This window comes from Tamandua tetradactyla, chromosome 2 (assembly GCF_023851605.1).
Source record: "Tamandua tetradactyla isolate mTamTet1 chromosome 2, mTamTet1.pri, whole genome shotgun sequence".
Lineage (NCBI taxonomy): Eukaryota > Metazoa > Chordata > Mammalia > Pilosa > Myrmecophagidae > Tamandua > Tamandua tetradactyla.
Window position 1 is genome coordinate 133,030,143 of NC_135328.1, and position 17,555 is coordinate 133,047,697.

At 58.2% G+C, this 17,555-nt stretch overlaps 1 protein-coding gene across 1 annotated transcript; it reads left to right on the top strand.

Moving 5' to 3' along the window:
- The first annotated feature begins 280 nt into the window (after positions 1–280).
- MYMK (myomaker, myoblast fusion factor) lies at positions 281–10,227 on the top strand. Its single transcript, XM_077135843.1, has 5 exons — positions 281–907; positions 4,835–4,949; positions 6,016–6,164; positions 8,765–8,881; positions 9,602–10,227. The coding sequence occupies exons 1-5, from the start codon at positions 590–592 to the stop codon at positions 9,749–9,751; spliced, it is 849 nt and encodes a 282-aa protein (XP_076991958.1). The 5' UTR covers positions 281–589; the 3' UTR covers positions 9,752–10,227.
- Positions 10,228–17,555: the final 7,328 nt, after the last annotated feature.

Genomic DNA, 17,555 nt, shown 5'->3' on the forward strand with positions numbered 1-17,555 from the left:
ATGCCCAGCTTGGCCAGGAGATCATGGGGTGCCCTGGCACGTAGCCCCCACAAAACCTCTCACAATGGGGAAGGTAATTCCCTAAAGGACAGCCAAAGAGCTGTTATTAAAGAGGAAAAGAAGGCTAAGCCAAGTGTCCGTTTTGTGCTTTGAACACTAAGATATTTTCCGGGTGTGTTTACTCAAGGTGTGAAACAATGTAACAAGTAGGAGAGACCCTGGTTTCATTCATCAAATCACCAGGGCAACCTGCTGTGCAGCGAGCAGAGAGCCAGCCAGTAGGAAATGAGTGCAGGCTGGTAATGCTTGGAAGGGATTTTCAACCATGAGAATTGGCTAAATCTTGGATACTTTCCTCTCTCACCACCCACGGACACAACACCCAGCAGCAGAGCCCCCTGACCTTTACATTCAGGGCCCTCAGGCCTGGTGAGAGGACCAGGGTGGGAAATGGCTGGAAGTTGAGGATGGCACCCATGGGTTCCTCTCTCACTGAAGATCAGTGTGGCCTTTCAAAAAAAAAATATATATATATATCTATATCAGAAACAAGTGCCGGACCACGTGACCTTCAGCTGTCGGACTCTCCATGTGTCGCTGGGTAGGTTCCCTGCATACCACCGCCTGCCTTCAGGGCATTTGGCCGGCTCAGCGCAGCTGCCGTCAGAGCCCCCGCGAAAGGGAGCAGCCCGTCCCCCTCTCGTGTCCCCTTTCCTGGGGACCCGGGAGGCCGGCACCACCCCGCCTCCCAGCCAGCCTTCCTCCCCTGCCCATGGGGACCCTTGTGGCCAAGCTGCTGCTGCCCACCCTCAGCAGCCTGGCCCTCCTCCCCGCGGTCAGCATCGCTGCCAGGAGGCGCTTCCACATGGAGGCCATGGTCTACCTTTTCACCATGTTCTTCGTGGCGGTGAGTCCGGGGGCCGCGGGAAGACCCCACCCCCACCCAAGGGCCCTGCTCCGAAGGTGGGAGAGGGGGCCGTCGTCCCCCCACCTTCATTCTGCGGGGCGATGAAGAAAAGCGGTATTTGGAGGCTGAAGAAAGAGCCCGGGGTGGAGGGGGCAGGAGACTGGGATCTTAGGTGTGTTTCTGAGAGGGGTTGGGGAGGCTCCTTCCCCTCCCTGGGCCTCAGTTTCCCCATCTGTGCCAGTGGATGTGTCCTAGATAAAGCCTTTGTGGTCCCAACCGGGTGTGAGTGAGAGCGAGCCCGCCACGCGCTGTGTCGGCCAGCGGGGCACGAGCTCTGCCACCGGAGGCCACCGGGGAATGCCCGCCACACCAGGGCCCCCGCTTCCGCCCCCCCCCCCCCCAGCGGCACCCTGAAGCAGCTGAGCAGGGAAGGGTGGTTTAGGAGGTGTGGGGGCCTCAGTGTGTCTGATTCCAGAATTCTCTGGGTCCTCCTTTGTCTTTCTCTTTGTGTGGCTGGCTTGCTGGCCGGTGCTCTCTCTCTCTCTCTCTCTGCCTTTCCCTCTCTCTCCCTCCTTCTGATTGCTTCTGGGTAGCTGTCATCAGGTCCTGGCACCCTATTTCCAAGCCCTCGAGCTCTCCGTCATGATGCCTGTCTCTGCCCATCTCGGTGTCTTCTTATCTCAGCCCCCCTCTACCTTCCTGTGGATCTCTGCCCCTTTGGTTTTCTCTTCTTGTTTTTTTCTGTCTCTTTTTTTCTCTGCTTCTGTCTTTCTTTTCTTTCTCTCCATCTGTGTCTGCTTCTCTTTTGATTTCTGGAACTACACCCCCACGGAATTAGCTCTTTCCAAATCCCGTGCCCTCTCCCTCTCTAACTTTGTCCCCTCTTCCCTCCAGCCAGCCACCCCCCAGCGACCATCCATTTGACTTCCATCACCTATCATCTTTCTATCAACTTATCATCTCCCTGCCAATCTCCACCCATCTCTCATCCTCGTCTCTGTTTCAGTGACACCCCGTCTCTCTCTGAGTCTTCCTCTCTCATCTCCCATAGATCCTCCCTTCATTTACAGCCTGATCCTGGCATGGGGCCCACAACGGGGAGGCCGTGGCCCACCCGGACTCCTTGGTATGGCAGTGCCAACCAGGTGGAAGCCTGTGGCCCTGGCCAGCCTCCCCTCCCCGCGCAGCAGCCGGGCCTCTGGGGCGAGCGTGTCAGGGAGCACGCGTGATGTGAGTGTGTGTGTGGGATCGACGGACACAGTGGTGGTCACCCAGCACGCATGCACACCGGTATGCCCTCACGGTCGTCCCGTAGACAATCCCAGAGATAAATCCTGCAGATAGCGGCGAGCTGGGTCAGGCCGGGTCCTTGGAGGTCTTCCGACCCCACTGCCGAGGGGGAGGCATTCACGGTGATGGTGACCATGCCACCAGCCTGGCCAGGGGCAGGGCCAGGAGGGCACTGGGTAGCATAAATCAGGAAAATGATTCCCATTGGATGGGGGGGGAGGGGAACTGAGGCCCAGGGGGAGGTCAAGTCCCCTGGGTCGCAGTGCAAACCAAACATGCTCCCAAACCCCCAGCCCACTGGACGCATGTTGCCAAAATGCCATTTCATTTGCTCCTCACAGGACCCCAGTTTGGGTAGGGCTAGAAAGTCTAGACAAGAAACAGGGGTCCAGCAGGGAGAGGGACCTTTCTGCCGGTGTCAGGGCTTTAGGGCCAGGGAGCGAGGTCAGGGGTCCTGTCTCCAGGCCCATGTCAGACCCAGCCCAGGACACCACAGGCATCGGCCAGACCACTCCCCGACACCCCCAGCCTGGGTCTCGGCTGGTCCCACAGCTGCCTCTGCGGCCAGCCTCGAGTGGCAGGGACAGCTGGTCCCTGTGACAAATGCCCTCCAGGCCCAAGACCACACTCTGCCCCTTTCTCCCAAAAGCCCGCATTGTACCATCACAAGTTCAGCCTCCTAAATGGCTCCAGGGAGACGTCCCCAGTGGATGGCGATCGCCATTTCTGGGTCAGGCACCATGCCAAGTGCTTTGTCACACAGAGCTCCCCCCGCCTGCCCTATGGGGTGGGTATTCTTGTCCCATTTGGCAGAGGAGACCCAAATGGTCAGCCAGTGCCCAGGCACCCCGTCAGTCTCCAGAGCTGGGACTGTCACCACGTAACCCCCCAATTGCCACCGCCAGCACCCCAGCTCAGCGGGGACTGCCCCTTGCCGCAGAATATGGAGGTTGGTCTGGGAGGCCTGGCTGCCAGCTGCCAAGCCCTGCCCTGCCCTGGCCTCCTGGGCCAGGCGTGCTGCTCTGGACTCGCCTTCCACACCTGTCGTGCAGGGGTCAGCTGAGTTCCCACCGACAGGCTGGACTGAGGGCGGTGGGGTTGAGGGGACATGTGAGTCCTGAGCCCCGCAGAGCCTGTCCCCACGCCGCCAGCACTTATTGAGCACCACTGTGGGCCAGCTCTCTTCTAGGTGCCGGGGTCATTGCAGAGACAAGACAAACGTCATTCCTGCTCTCAGTGTGGGCAAAACTCTGACACCACCCAGAATCACATGGTGATTCAGTTTGTAACAGCACATGCCGATCTGCCTGGGAGCACACAAGGGCGTCAGGCATGGGAGGCACATGTAATTCTGGGAGGAGCAGGAGGGCAGTGGGAGAATGTCCGAGTCACCCACAGAGCAGGGCCAGTGCAGGGACAGCAGGTCTCCTCCTCCCCCCACAGAGATTTGAAAACCTTGATCAGGCTCCTCCTGAAGCTTCTCGTTCCTGAGCAATACAGCCATTTCGACCACGTGGCTGCTCAGCTCTAGATTCTTCTCTGCCAAGGTCACTTCAAAAAGTCCAGCGTCTGAAGCCCAACGCAGTTCTCTGGGTTGGCCTGACCAGAATGGAGAGAAGCAGGACCATTTCCTCCTTTGTTCTGGACTCTATACCTCTATTAATGTGCCCCGGGCTCACCTTACTTTCGGTTGCTTAGCATCATAATCAGTAGGGTCCTCTTAATAGACTCCCACTTGCTCAACTCTCAGATTCCCCAGGGGCCCCACTTCCTCTGTGACGACCCCCAGCACTGGGCTGTTCTCCAGAACTCCTGCTCCCTCCTGCTGAGGAACTCAGTTGTGCTGGTGCCCAAGCCTGTTTGTGCTCCTTGAACTTATCAAAATAATTATGTCATGGAATTAAATATTCCTAAGAATGAGGAAATGTGAATGGGGAAGGACAGAGTTGGGTTTTTTCTGTAAGAAGTAAGTCAACTGTTTGGAAAATACTCTCAGCGCATTCTACTTTCACACTTGCTTTTAAATCAGGTGTGGGGAGATCATGGAAGGGGGAGAGATGGCTGCACCTAAACTGCTGCATTTGAGATCTCCCTCCACTTAAAAGAAACAGGAGGTGAACAGTCCAGTTGAACAGTTCTCAAAGTGTGGTTCTTGCCAGCCCAGGACACCAGCAGTGCCAAGAAACTTAGAAATGCAAACTTTTCTGACCCACCCCCAATCTAATGGAACAGCACGTCAGGGGTGGGGGTGGGGGGCTGCTCAGTGGTCCCCAGGAATTCGGATGTACACTCTAGCTGCTGCTAGCGGGGGATTTATGCAGAAAAGCCCCCACAGCCCTCTGGAGAACAAACCCCCACCAAAGAGAAGGCTTTGGCCTCACATCCAAAGACGAGTGACTAAATACACACTTAAGTGATTTTCAGTCAACCGGGCTGTGGAGGGTACATGCTGGTGGGGTCTTCATCTGAGGGAACCCTAGCCTTGGTTCGGTTGTGTCAGGTCAGAGGCTTCTCCTGAAGGGACAACCGTTGGGCCGGGAGTGTGTCCCAGGTAGCCAGCCCCACCCTGCCCGGCACTCAGGAGGGAAGCCCTTGGCGTCACCCCAGGAGGGACGTGTTCTCTGGGTTTTCTGGCAGCTCTACCACGCCTGCACGGGGCCAGGCCTGTCCATGCTGTGCTTCCTGCGTCAGGACATCTTGGAATACTTCAGTGTCTACGGGACAGCCCTGAGCATGTGGGTCTCGCTGATGGGTGAGTGGCCCCTCCCACCCAGCCCTGCAAATGGGGCTTCTTGCTGGCTGTCCACCTGCTGGGGACACCTGCAGCCCGGCCCCAGCACTGGAGGGCAGCTCACTGACCCTCCACCCCTGACCCTTCCTCCGTGGAAGCCGCTTCCCACTCCTGCGTTTCAGAGCCGTGCCTTAACCTATGAAAGTGAGTAAGCAGTTCTCAAAGGCCCTGCTTCCTATTTCTCGGCTCCTTTACAAATTACACGCTTAATAAATGCGTGCTATGACAAATTCAAACAGCAGAGGAGAAGTACGAAGGAGCAAAGCAAAATTCCTTCCGCCCCCTCCCTCTCTTCCTAGGTGACCTATTCACAAGCTGTCCGGGGTCTGGCCTCCAAGACCCCTCCTGAGACCCATGCAAACATCCACACACACACCTCATTTTCAGTTCCGGTTACAACCTGAGACTGTTCAAAAGCACATGGTTCCACAACGTGGTTTTTTCTTCTCACCTAATGTCACCTCATGGCTACTCTTAGATGTCAGGGCACATCTGTCTCGGCTACTCAAGGGCCCCCTACTTTTTTTTTTTTTTACATGGGCAGGCACCGGGAACCGAACCCGGGTCCTGTGGCATTGCAGGCAAGCGTTCCTGCCTGCTGAGCCACCGTGGCCTGCCCGGGCCCCCTACTTTTAACCAGCCCCTCTGAAGGACTCAGGTCCTTTCTCCATCGTGGGCACGGGCGTGTGTCCTCTGTGGAATGATTCCGTACCTGTGCATTTGCACATCGGTCTGGAGAACGGATCCGTACCTGTGCATTTGCACATCAGTCGGGAGAACGGATCCATACCTGTGCATCTGTACAAAGGTCTGTGTCCAGGGCTCCCCTTAGTGGCATCCTAGCTTCTGGGGCCACTGGGAAGCAGCCTGCTCCTCTCCTTGAAAACTGTCTGGAACTCAGATTCCTTCGAGCCTGGGCTGGGCCTTGGGGTCCTGCTTGCTGAGGGGTCTGCGGCGCCCCTTGAGCTGCAGTGGGCAGGCAGGAGGGGCTGCCTGGCCTGCCCTGACTTCGCTCCTGGCCCCGCAGCCCTGGCTGACTTTGACGAGCCCCGGAGGTCGACAGTGGTGATGTTCGGGGTGCTGACCATCGCTGTGAGGGTCTACCATGACCGCTGGGGCTACGGGGTGTACTCGGGCCCCATCGGCACAGCCGTCCTCATCATCGCTGCGAAATGGGTGCGTGCAGGCCGGTGAGAGTGGGGGTGGCCAGCTGGTGGGGGGTGGGGTCAGGCCGTCCTCCCACTTCGGGGTCCCCACTTCCCTCCTGCCCTTGTAGGTTCAGCAAAAACACACAAGAGGCACCCACCAGGCACTCCAGCGGCACACTTGCTTGGCATCTTGTCTCTACTCACTCGCTCTAGACCTAACTCAGGTTGCTTGACCCCTTGACCTTGGTTTCCACCTCTGTAAGGTGGCGATTGCTGTGTCGGTACATGCCTACCTCCCAGGGTTCCTTCTACAGACCTGCTGAGTCAATGCAAACAACGCACCTGGCAGGGGCCTGGCTTCTAGTGTGCTCAGCAGTACCAGTGAATTATCATTATTATCATCAGTTTTTGTTGCTATTATTAGTGAAGAGAAAGGCTACTGTGGAGATTCTCCGACAGCTTGGAAGATGGCCTGGGTTAATCTGGGCTGGCTTCCTAGAGGGGGTGAGCCTTAAGCTTGTTTCTACCAAAGAGGGAAGATGAAATGGCTCATAAGTGTCAAAGCAGCTTGAGCTGGAATCCCCTTGATGGGCACCCCAGGAGCAAGGCAGCCCATGAGGCCCCTCATACATGGTCCCCAATCTCTGCAGTACCCCCTGTCTTTCCAAGGCTCGCCCAGCTGTTAAGCATCAGACCCCAGCCTCACCCCCACTGGCCCAAGCTAAAGAGGGACCTTAGGGCAGGATGGACCCAGGACGTGTTCTGGGACCCAAGAGCAGGGAGGACACTGTGCCTCTCAGGGGACAGGAATGCAGTGCAGGGATGCTGGCAGGCCCCAGGTTGGCCCCGCTGTGCAAGCCACAGGGTCCTTGGCCGGTGGCCCGAGGCTCCAGGTTGAAACCCTCCAAATTTTACCAGCTTCAAAGCACCCCAGGGCCCCAACTCCAAGTGCTAGGAAGGATTTGGTTTGGCCCAGCCCAGGCTGCACGCCCACTCCAGGTCTGTGACAGAGCCTGGGATGGCACAGCCTCCAGGCGTAAACAGGCTGCTCTGTCCCGGGAGCAGGAGGACAGGCTCAGAGAGGAGGCGTCCAAGCCAGGTGGATAGAGAGGGGTGCCCACCGACCCACTCCTGGCTGGCACACAGAGGCGAGAGTGCCAGTGGTGAACTTGCAAACACATGTCATGCATTTCTACTTGCGACGGGGAGAGGGTTTATTTTGCCATTGGTTTCCTGGCAAAGCCGAGGAACAGGGAGCTCAGGGGTTCACACAGTGGCCCGGCAGGACGAGGCAGGGAAGGGAGACGCCGTCCACTTGGACTTGGGGACTCAAAGCTATGAGGCCTTGGCCAATCCGTGTCGCCGTCAGGCTCGCCTCGGCCAACCAAGGGCTGCGGGGATGAACGGACGTGCAGGAACGCGTCAGCCGTGAGTTCTCGGTTCTGATCATCTGGCTCGTTCCCCAGCCAGAAAGAGGATAAAAGCTCCTTGTTCTACACTGGAGGCTCCTTCCCCCTGCCAGTCTTGGCAAGGCCTGAGCGGAGGCTGGTCCTGCCTGAGTTAGGACAGAACTCACTCTCCAGCATTCCCACGAGATGCCCCAGAGCTGTCCTAGGCCCTGGAGACAGTGGTCGGACCTCCTGCTTCCCTCCATCACATTGCATTTTCTAGACCGTTTAATGTGGAGCTTATTTCGGATTTTCAAAGGCAGTCTGTTTCCTGGAACGAGGGTGGATTTTTCTTCCCAGGGGCTTGACCCTCTGCGTGAGCGGTTTGGGAACAGGGAGAGGAGGTGGAGAGAGAGGGAGGGCGGGCAGGCGGGGGCTCAGGCTCAGCCCGTGGCTCTGGGCAGGTGCCTTCCCTCCCAGGGTACCACCGAGCCCGCAGGACTGGTTGGCACAGTCACCCAGACCGAGCTTCCCACCTCCTTGCCATATCCCCATCTGCCAGCACCATTCCAGGCCCTCAATTCCTCATTGGCAACGCCGAATTCCAGGAAACAGAAAATTGACGTGGCTTCATAAATCCTTTGGTGACCGAGGCTGACCAGACCCGGCAGAAGACTTACTGTCCTTTTACTGTAAATGAACCCCGCGTCTGTTCCCCTTGGCTGGGAGGTAGAAACCGTGCGAGGAGCTCCTGGAGAGGCTGGAGGGGAGCAGGGAGCCCTCCTGGGCTTCCTGGAAGAGGAGACCCCTTAGAAGCAGGGACTTGATGGGGTGGAGCAGCCGACAGCTTCCATCCAGCAGAGCAGGGTTCAAACCTGGCACGGCCTGGAGGAGGCGCAGGATTTGCAGGCCCAGGGCTGGGCTGGCCAGCCATGCCCTTAGCTCTGGCGATGATGTGGGTGGTTTGGGTCGGGGGTCTCTAGTGCAGCCTCACCCTGCCAGGCCGCTGTGCGAGCCCTTGAGCTCTCTGTGCCTTGGCTGTGCCCGGGAGCCAATGGCAAAATAAACCCTCTCCCTGTAGGGGGAGGCTTGTGAGCTCGCCGCCCAGACCGCGTTCTCCCTGTGCCAGCCGGAAGAGGGTGTGTGGGTGGGTGGAGGCCCCCCCGTCCCCCCGTCGCCCCCCTCCCAGGCCTGGATGCCAGGCCTGAGCACGCCTTCCCTACCGCCCTGTCCCTACCAGCTGCAGAAGATGAAGGAGAAGAGGGGCCTGTACCCCGACAAGAGCGTCTACGCCCAGCAGATAGGCCCCGGGCTCTGCTTCGGAGCGCTGGCCCTCATGCTGCGCTTCTTCTTCGAGGTACCTCGCGCCCCGCACGCCCCGCGCACGCCCCGCCCAGCACGCCCCGCCCAGCATGCCCCGCCCCGCACCCCAACCTGCCTCTGGGTCTGCGGGGCTGCCCTCGAGGGGCTCCGTGTGCATCCTCAGGCCTGGCAGCATTCAGGCCACATGCTCCTGCTGGCGCTTTTGCTCCACGCATCAGGGGACCCCAGTATCGCCAGCTCCACTGGGGGCTCTAAGGGGAGCTGGGGAGGGTCCCGGAGAGACCCCAGCAGCGTGTGAGTCCTGCCTGCAGAGGGCGGGCGTTAGACAGGAGCCCAGAGGGGCCTGTGGGTCATGACAGGGAGGAGGGAGGGAGGGGAGGAGGGATGGAGAGAAGGAGGGAGAAAAGAGGGAAGGAGGGAGGGAGGAGAGAGGGAAGGAGGGAGGAGGGAGGGAAGGAGAGAGCCCCAGCCTCCCAGCCTCACCTGAGAGATGTCCAGGAGGTGGGACAGACCCTAGGTAGAGGTATGGACAACTATGACCTGGGAAGGAAGGGAAGCTTCTGGAAAAGGCCCTGGGCTGGGGTCTGGAGGACAAACAGGGCCTATGTCCCTGGCCAGGGGCCATGGACCCGCCACAGAGAAGCTTATGCAAGCGGGGTCGGAGGCAGTGCGGATCGGGAAGGGAGAGGCCTCAGAGGGGATCAGAGGCCGCAGGCGGACCCTACCCCCACCTCCCCGCTCCCCCTCCCCCCAGGAATGGGACTACACCTACGTTCACAGTTTCTACCACTGTGCGCTGGCCATGTCCTTTGTCCTGCTGCTGCCCAAGACCAACAAGAAGGCGGGAAACGCAGGGACCCCTGCCAAGCTGGACTGCTCCACCCTCTGCTGTGCCTGCATCTGACCCCAACCCCCGATCTCAACCTCTGACCCTGCCTTCCCTCCCAACACTTGTGCCTGGTGAGAGCCCCAGACAGATGCTCCCACCGCCCGCCTCACCCCCACACAGAGCATCCAGGAAAAAAGTCCTCTCCTGGTTTCCTGAGCAGCCCCAAGGATGGCTATGCATCCATGTGACCCTGAGTGCCTATAAAGAACCCACTTATTGAGCATTTACCAGGCACTGAGCACCCTGCGGGAAAGGAAAGAACTTGCTCCTTTGGGCGCAACTGGCAGGACCCTACCTGCCACAGCCACCCTCACCCAGACCCAAGGGGGCTGTGCGCCCTCCGTCCGTCTTCTCCTGGAAACTGACCTTGCACGTCTCAGGCCCACTCAGGGGCCAGTGGGGCAGCCCTGTGGCCACCAGGCCGCCCAATCCCTGACCACGCAGGGGCTGAGAGCGATCTGAGGCCTCCTGTTTATTGAATCCTGCTATGTACCACACATGTGGCGTGTGCTACTTCATCGGCAAGCCTCTGAGCGAGCAGAGCGGTGGGGACACAGCTTTGGCTGTGAGCTCTGAGGTGGGGAGTCCGTTCAAGGTTGAGGTCCCCTGCCCCCAGGGCCTACCCGCCGGAAGGCTCTAGCCCCCTCCGCCCTCGGGCTCTGCACACTACGTCCGATCCTGCCTGAAGCTCCCTGCTGCGAGGGAGGGGGAGAGGAGGCCTGAACGGGGGCCCAGGGAATCAGGGGCAGGCTGGCCCAGGACCCTGCTCAGCAGGGTGCCCGGGGGGAGCCAGCTACCGCCCCGCCACGCCTCAGAACTCTCCTGGCAACACCACACCCCAAGGCGGCAGGAGTGGGTCTCTCAGATATCACCTCCTGAACCCAAGACCTCCTGGGGACCCCTCACCGCCGGGGGCAGCAAGTTTCCTTCACCTGCCTGGGGTTGTTTGTGTTTCCAGGAGGGGCCTCCTCTGGAGAGTAGGGTTTCTGGCTGCTGTCCTGACGGCACCTCCTGCTGTCTCCAGGGCCCCAGGAAGAGCTGGTCTAAGCCCCCATGCCTGCAGACCCTCCTTGCACCCTTGTACCAGCCCAGCCTCGGCACCCCCACCCGTGGCTCACCTCTTTCTGCCTGGCAGGGGGCCTGTCCTGCCACTCCCTGGCCCCGCAGCCCACAGCCCATTTCCCATCCCCACCCCCTCTCCGGGTCCCTGCCCTTTGGGGAAGGGCAGCATCATCAGCCTCTTGCTGCGCACGAGAGAGCTGAACCTCCCCGGCCTGCACGGATTGCAGAAGCCCCCGCAGGCCAGCGGTCGCAGGTGTGTGGCACTGTCCCCACTCTCGGGACTAGTGGAGGAGCACGCGCATGCACGCGCAGGCACGTCCCTGCACACGCACACTCTGCCCTCCCGGGCCCATTTCCCCACGGCTCCCTGAAGGGAGACTCTGAGTGCCCCCCACAGGCAGGAGGTGGGGAACGGACCCTGGGGGCCATGCCACAGGGAAGTGAGGGGGTCACTGCCCCTGGGTGCCCCCTGCTCCCCCCACCCCCTTGCTACAGTGGCCCCCACCCACCCACCCTCTCCGCTGTGGGAAGTCCAGGGCGGCGGGTGCTCCAGAAAGCTTGGGGAAGGGCACGGCCCGCGGGCTCAGAAGGACCACCCCCCCACCTCATCCTAGCCTGGGCGACTCCCTGGAGCTGACTCGGGAAGGCCGTCCGGGCTCCCGGCCAGGGCTGTAAGTCACAGGCCATCAGGAGGCGCGCTGCAGCCCTCAGCCCCCCCGGCCGCCCCTCCTAGGCCCTTCAGAGGGTCACTGGGCAGCTGATGGCAGTGCCTGGGTCTCGTCTATCATCCCCAGCATTTCCTCCAGCTCTGACTACCTGGGGACTCCCACCAGGTTTGGGGGTGACCCCCCAACACCTCGAGACGCAGGAAGAGTACAAACATCCTCAGCCCTGGGGTCTTCCTGTCCGTGGACTCTGAGCACCATGGTCCCCAGGGGGTCCCCGGGGGTCCCCCTCCCACGCCATCCCCAGCCACCCCAGTCCTGAGGGCTCCCAACGGAGGGAGAAGTTCTAGCTGTTCCCACAGGCTGCAGAGCTGTGCGGCCAGGAGACTTTGCTGTCACAGAGAAATGCTCTACACCACGCGGGGCACTGCCCCTGGCCACATGCGTCTCCTGAACACATCACTCCTGCAACGGGGTTGCATATCTTAAATCAGTTTTAAATGCCATGTGTGCAGGGTCACCTGCTAAGCTACGGGACGCCAAGGCAGATTACAGTTTCAGATAAAGTGATTTTTTCGTTGTTGTTTAGTATGAGTACGTCTCATGCAATGTTTGCAACATACTTGCATGACACACACTCATCCGAAAAAAATGTTCCGCTGTTTATCCCAAATTCTACTTTAACTCGGCCTCCTGCCTTTTATCGGGCAACCCCACCCTTGTGGCTAGGGGCTCCCGGGTTGGTAGAGGGTTGGATGGTGTGTCTAGGGGAGCGACAGGGACGGCGCGGCCCCGGGGACGTGCTGGCGTGGGAAAGCCTGACCTTCCCAGGTGGCACAGGCTGGGGGGGCATCAGGGTCCAGGTCTGGCCATGCCCGGGTCACCGAGTGCAGATCCTGAGGGACCCAGTGGACGCCTCCCTGGCTTTCAGCAGGAAGGAGGCAGTTAGCACCCGTCCAGGCCAGCGCCACACTCCAGCCCCAGCATCTCCCACGCCTGGGCGGTGCACACGCGCACGCACACACACACACATGCACGCGTGCACACTCAAAGACTGGCAGCCCGGCTCGGCGGGAGGGGCACATACCTCGGGCAGTGCAAATGCAGAGAAGTATTATAAACATTTACAACGACTAGACAAAACAGTCTATTGTAGCGGCCGCCCCCGCCTCTGCCTCCCCTGGAGCTGGCGTGGGGCTGGCATGGGGTGGGGTTGGCGCTGGGACCCCCGCCAGCCGCCCTCTGTTTGCACAGCGGAGGTGTTTTGCATCTGAGCGCAGCCGCTGTGTCCGACCTTTGTCGTGTCTGCTACTGAAATTTCCTGTCTCTGTTTTTCTCCTCTTCAGTAAGACGATCCGAAACCCAAAACTTTTATTGCCCCTTTTAAACAGGCTTTACAGCTCCCCATCCACTTCATATACTGTCCTGCTCGGCTGGGATTGTAGTTAGGGAAGGGGGGGGGGACACGAATTCACCGCCCAGCCCTGGGGGCGTGGCAGGGGAGGTCCCACAGAAGGTGGTGGGATGGGGGCGAGGGGGCGCTGCCTTCAAGAAGCTTACGGGCAGGCGACAGCCCCAGGGAATGGACCCAGGGCCAGCGAGCGGGCAGGGGGCAGCAGGGGCACACATGGCCTGGGCATGCAGCTGCTGGCCCCACACCCCCTCTCCCCATCTCCCTGCCTGTGGCTGGAACCTGGGTGGGTGGATCGGGTCCACACTGGCTGCATCCAGAAGTGGTTGGGAAGTGAGGACAGGCAGCGGTGGGAGCCACGAGACACACAGGCCTGCATCCAGGTCCTTCTCTCACCTTAGCCAGGCGCCCTGCATTCTCCAGCCTCAGTTTCCCCAAGTGTAACAGTACCCACCACTCATAGTTGGCATCAGGGTCATTTAAGAAAAAGCACCCAATGCCCCCATTTTGCCGTGGAAACAAAATGTTTTCCATCAAGCAGCCAAAGATTATGAATTGAGGAAGGAAGGCAGACTGCCTGGAGGAGGCGAGTCGGAGGCTGAGACTTGAAGAACAGTGTGGACGCCAGCATGTGAGCCTGCACATACCTAGTTCTCGGGGCCCAGTTCTGAGTTGGACTGTCCGGCTTTGCCCTGAGCCTGCCCCCCAACCGTCTGCACCCTTCCTACCAGAACAGGACGAAACTGGACTGCCCTGGGGGAGAGCTGACTTAATTTCCTCTGGAGCGCCAATCCAAGTTGAGAGAGGGACAGTCTGGCCTGGCGGGCGTCTGTCTGGTGCTCATGGTCACCGATGGCCCACGGTGGAGGAAAGTGTCTGCATGGAGGCCCCCTGCCCTCTCCAGCAGTGAGGGCTGGCTCAAAACCGAATACGTGTAATGATAGTGACTAAATGTACAAATTCAAAAAATGTTTTTGCATGAGGAAGAACAAAAGAATGTCACTACTGCAGTGTGCTAAAAATAGATGGTACTTACTATTTTAAAACTTCGACTAATGTGTGAGACTAAAGCAAAAAAATATTTATTTGGTACAAATCTATACTTTGACTAATGCATCTCCTAATATAACTTATGTAGATAGTTGATTGAACACCTTAAGTACATGGAACTTTGTATAGGACATGAGATTTTGTTGGTTTGTCCAGGTGACGCCCTCATGAATCCCAGAGTGATTTGATCAATGAGTGGAAAAGTATTTGCAAATTCCTCTTCGGGGAATGGTGAGAACAGGGGAAAACTCAATTTCCCCAAGTTGAAGTCTTCTTGATATTCTCATAAGCAGTGTGGACAACCAAAGCTATAGGCTCAGCCCCCAGTCTTGGGGTGTGTTCATATGAAACTTAACCCCACAGGAGATAGGTCAAGCCTACTTAAAATTAAGTCTAAGAATCACCAAGAGAACCTCTTTTGTTGCTCAGATGTGGCCTCTCTCTCCAGTCAACACAACAAGCAGACTCACCACCCTCCCCCTGTCTACGTGGGACATGACTACCAGGGGTGTGGACCTTCCTGGCAACGTGGGACAGAAATTCCAGAATGAGCTGAGATTCAGCATCAAGGGATTGAGAAAAACCCTAGAATGAGCTGAGACCCAGCATCAAGGGATTGAGAAAACCTTCTCTACCAAAAGGGGGAAGAGTGAAATGAGACAAAGTGTTAATGGCTGAGAGATTCCAGAGTCGAGAGGTTACCCTGGAGGTTATTCTCATGCATTAAGTAGATATCACCTTGTTGTTCAAGATGTAATGGAGAGGCTGGAGGGAACTGCCTGAAAATGTAGAGCTGTGTTCCAGTAGCCATGTTTCTTGAAGATGATTGTATAATGATATAGCTTTCACAGTGTGACTGTGTGATTGTGAAAACCTTGTGTCTGATGCTCCTTTTATCTACCTTGTCAACAGACGAGTAGAACATATGGAATAAAAATAAATAATAGGGGGAACAAATGTTAAAATAGATTTAGTTTGAAATCCTACTGATCAATGAAAGGGATCAGTAAGGACCATGGCATGTAAAATTTTTTTTTTCTGTCTGTTATATTTTTCTGTTGTCTTTTTATTTCTTTTTCTGAATTGATGCTAATGTTCTGGGAAATGATCATGATGATGAATACGCAACTATGTGATGATATCGTGAATTGCTGGGTGTATGTGTTGGGAATGTTTGTGTTTCTTGTAATTTTTTTTAATTAATAAAAAATTTTTTTTTAAATGTGGGAAAAAAAAACAAAACCGAATACGGTAACAGGCCTTAGGCGGTGGGCGCACTGGAGCCTCGCACGCTCTGTTTCCCAGAGGGCGGACGGCCTTCCTTCCCGACAGCATGTCGTGGCCCCGCTGTTGCAGCACCTGCTCTTTTCGGGAGCTTCTGCCTACGTCCTTACCCTCTTCCCCCCAACCAGGGTCTGATCTGGACTGGCAGGAAGCCAGGGCCTGTGCCCCTCCGTCCTGCCCCCGAAGCTTCAGGACAGTGTCCCCACCTGCCTCTGCCCTCTGGACACGCACAGTCTAAAGGGGGAGGTGGATAAATGAAGGAGCCGTCAGGGGAGGTGGGATGGGGCTGGGATGGGGTCAGGAAAGGCTTCTTACACGGCACGTGCATGGGGGTGACCTGAAAGGAGGAAGGGTGAGAGGCCCCGGGAGGGGGTGGCGGGTAGAGCAAGGTCCACCCGGGCGCAGTGGGGCCTGTCCCCAAGGCTGCCGTAGAGGTTTCCAGCAGCTGAGAAGAGGAGGGCAGGAGAGGAGGGCACAGGTCGAGGACCTGCCACCAAGGACGGGGCACAGAGGAGGGCAGAGCCACGGAGGCCTGCAAGGGCTCCCCTGGGGGCTCCCTGGTGCTCTCAGGGTGCTCGCGGACTGCCCTGGGCTGCGAGGGGAGTCTGGGGGAGCTGCCCGTTGACCATGGTATGAAGCATCTGAGTGGCTGGCACAGAGCCGAGGTCATCCAGGAGGGGTCCCTGGTCACCCCCACCACTGCATCCTGGCGGGGAAGGATGGGAAGAGATGGGAAGGGCCACTGCCGGGCAAAGTGCAGCAGAGGCCCCACGCGGCAGTTTAGTGCCCAGTGAGGCAGAGGGGGCCGGGCCCGCGTGAGGGCACCCCCAGTGAGGTCTGCACCTCTGTGAGGGTAGACCAGGGGGCTCCCCCCACCTCCAGATAGGTGACACTTGCTTGCACTGCTGGGACCATCCAATGGGACAATGCAGCAAAGCCACCGCCCCCCCACCTCCACCCCGCAGACCCCGGCTCTGGGTCTGGCCACGGCCTGGGCCGAAGGCAGGCGGCTGCCCCAGCCCCTGAGCACAGCCCACTGGAGGGTCCACATGTGGGCCTGGGGGGCTCCTGACCTGTCACTTTCTCTGAGGGTGGAGAAGCGGGGCCCTCACTTCCCTGAGTGGTATTTCCCTAATGGCTCGGTGAGCAGGGAGCTGCTGGCCTGCAGCCCCGGACAGAGCCAGGCTGTTGGGCAGCTGCAACCACTTCAGGGAGATGTTCAGGCAGGTCGAGACCCCCTCCCCACACACAGCGCCAGGGAGCCTCGCAGCCTGGCTCAGGACTCCAGGAAGCCGTGAGCCTCTGCCAGGCACCCCGACTGCTCCAGCCCTCCAGGGCAGGAAAGGAGGAGCACAGAGGAAACTGGGGTGTCCTGCAGCCCCGGGGGGATGGCCGAACAGTGGCCACAGGCCTTCAGTGACCTGCATGATCTGGCTTGTCTCCCCTGCAAACACGTCTCTTCCCCTGGCCGCCACTGGCTTATACCACAGGTGGCCTCCATCACAACCCAAATCAAGTTTAATAGCTTGGAAGGGGTGCTCGCTCCTGGGGTCACTTCCCCACTGTGCTGCGTCTCACTGTCCCCATTTCATAGGTTGGAACACGGAGGACCCATGAAGCACTACTGGACCCGAGGTCCCAAGGCACAGCTCTTACAGAGCCGAGACTTGGTCCCACGCTGAAGTGTCCTAAACCCTGTGCCCCGGCCTCTACCCCACAGGCCTCCCTTGTCACACCCTGTACTGTCGGACAACCACTGGCCCTGCTGCCTGGACTGTGAGTCCCGGGAAATGTGGCTTTTGGATTTGTTGCTTCACCAGAGTGCTGGAGAAGAATTCTGGACAGCCACCATCAGACCCAGTGCACAAGCAGGTGACCTCGAGCAGATCAACAAGTGTGTAGAGCAGAGAACGAGCTGTGAGGGAGAGGGGGCAGGTGGGGGCCAAAGAGCTGAGTGCCGCTTTCGTTGAGGCGCTGAGCTGCCACGCGCTGGACAGTGTTTTCGCATGCTAGCTCTGAAGCTTCTCTACCCCTCCAAGGGACAGGCACTGGGCATGCTTCATTTTAATTTCCATTGTGATGTCTTCTTTCTTAAATTTCTACATAAGGAGACTTATAAGCTGTTTTATCCTCATTATTGTCGTTATCAGTTTCTAACTGGCACCATCTATAAGCTACCAATCCTACAAAATGACCCGGTGGGGGTCATTTTTCTTACTGCCCAACATGAAAAGAATGTTGATTCTTCATATTTTAGAGAGGCCCATCAAATCCAGCTTGTTTGCTTGCATTGTTTAAATCTTCAGTATCCTTGGTAGGTCGCTGCCTGTTTGCTACTAGTTACTGA

Bases quoted from the DNA above. Each gene is read 5' to 3' on its own strand.
- MYMK (XM_077135843.1), top strand. From the start codon at position 590: ATGTGTCGCTGGGTAGGTTCCCTGCATACCACCGCCTGCCTTCAGGGC. The intron at 4,950-6,015 runs GTGAGTGGCCCC...CTGGCCCCGCAG, and splicing joins CATGTGGGTCTCGCTGATGG to CCCTGGCTGACTTTGACGAG. The intron at 8,882-9,601 runs GTACCTCGCGCC...CCCTCCCCCCAG, and splicing joins TGCTGCGCTTCTTCTTCGAG to GAATGGGACTACACCTACGT.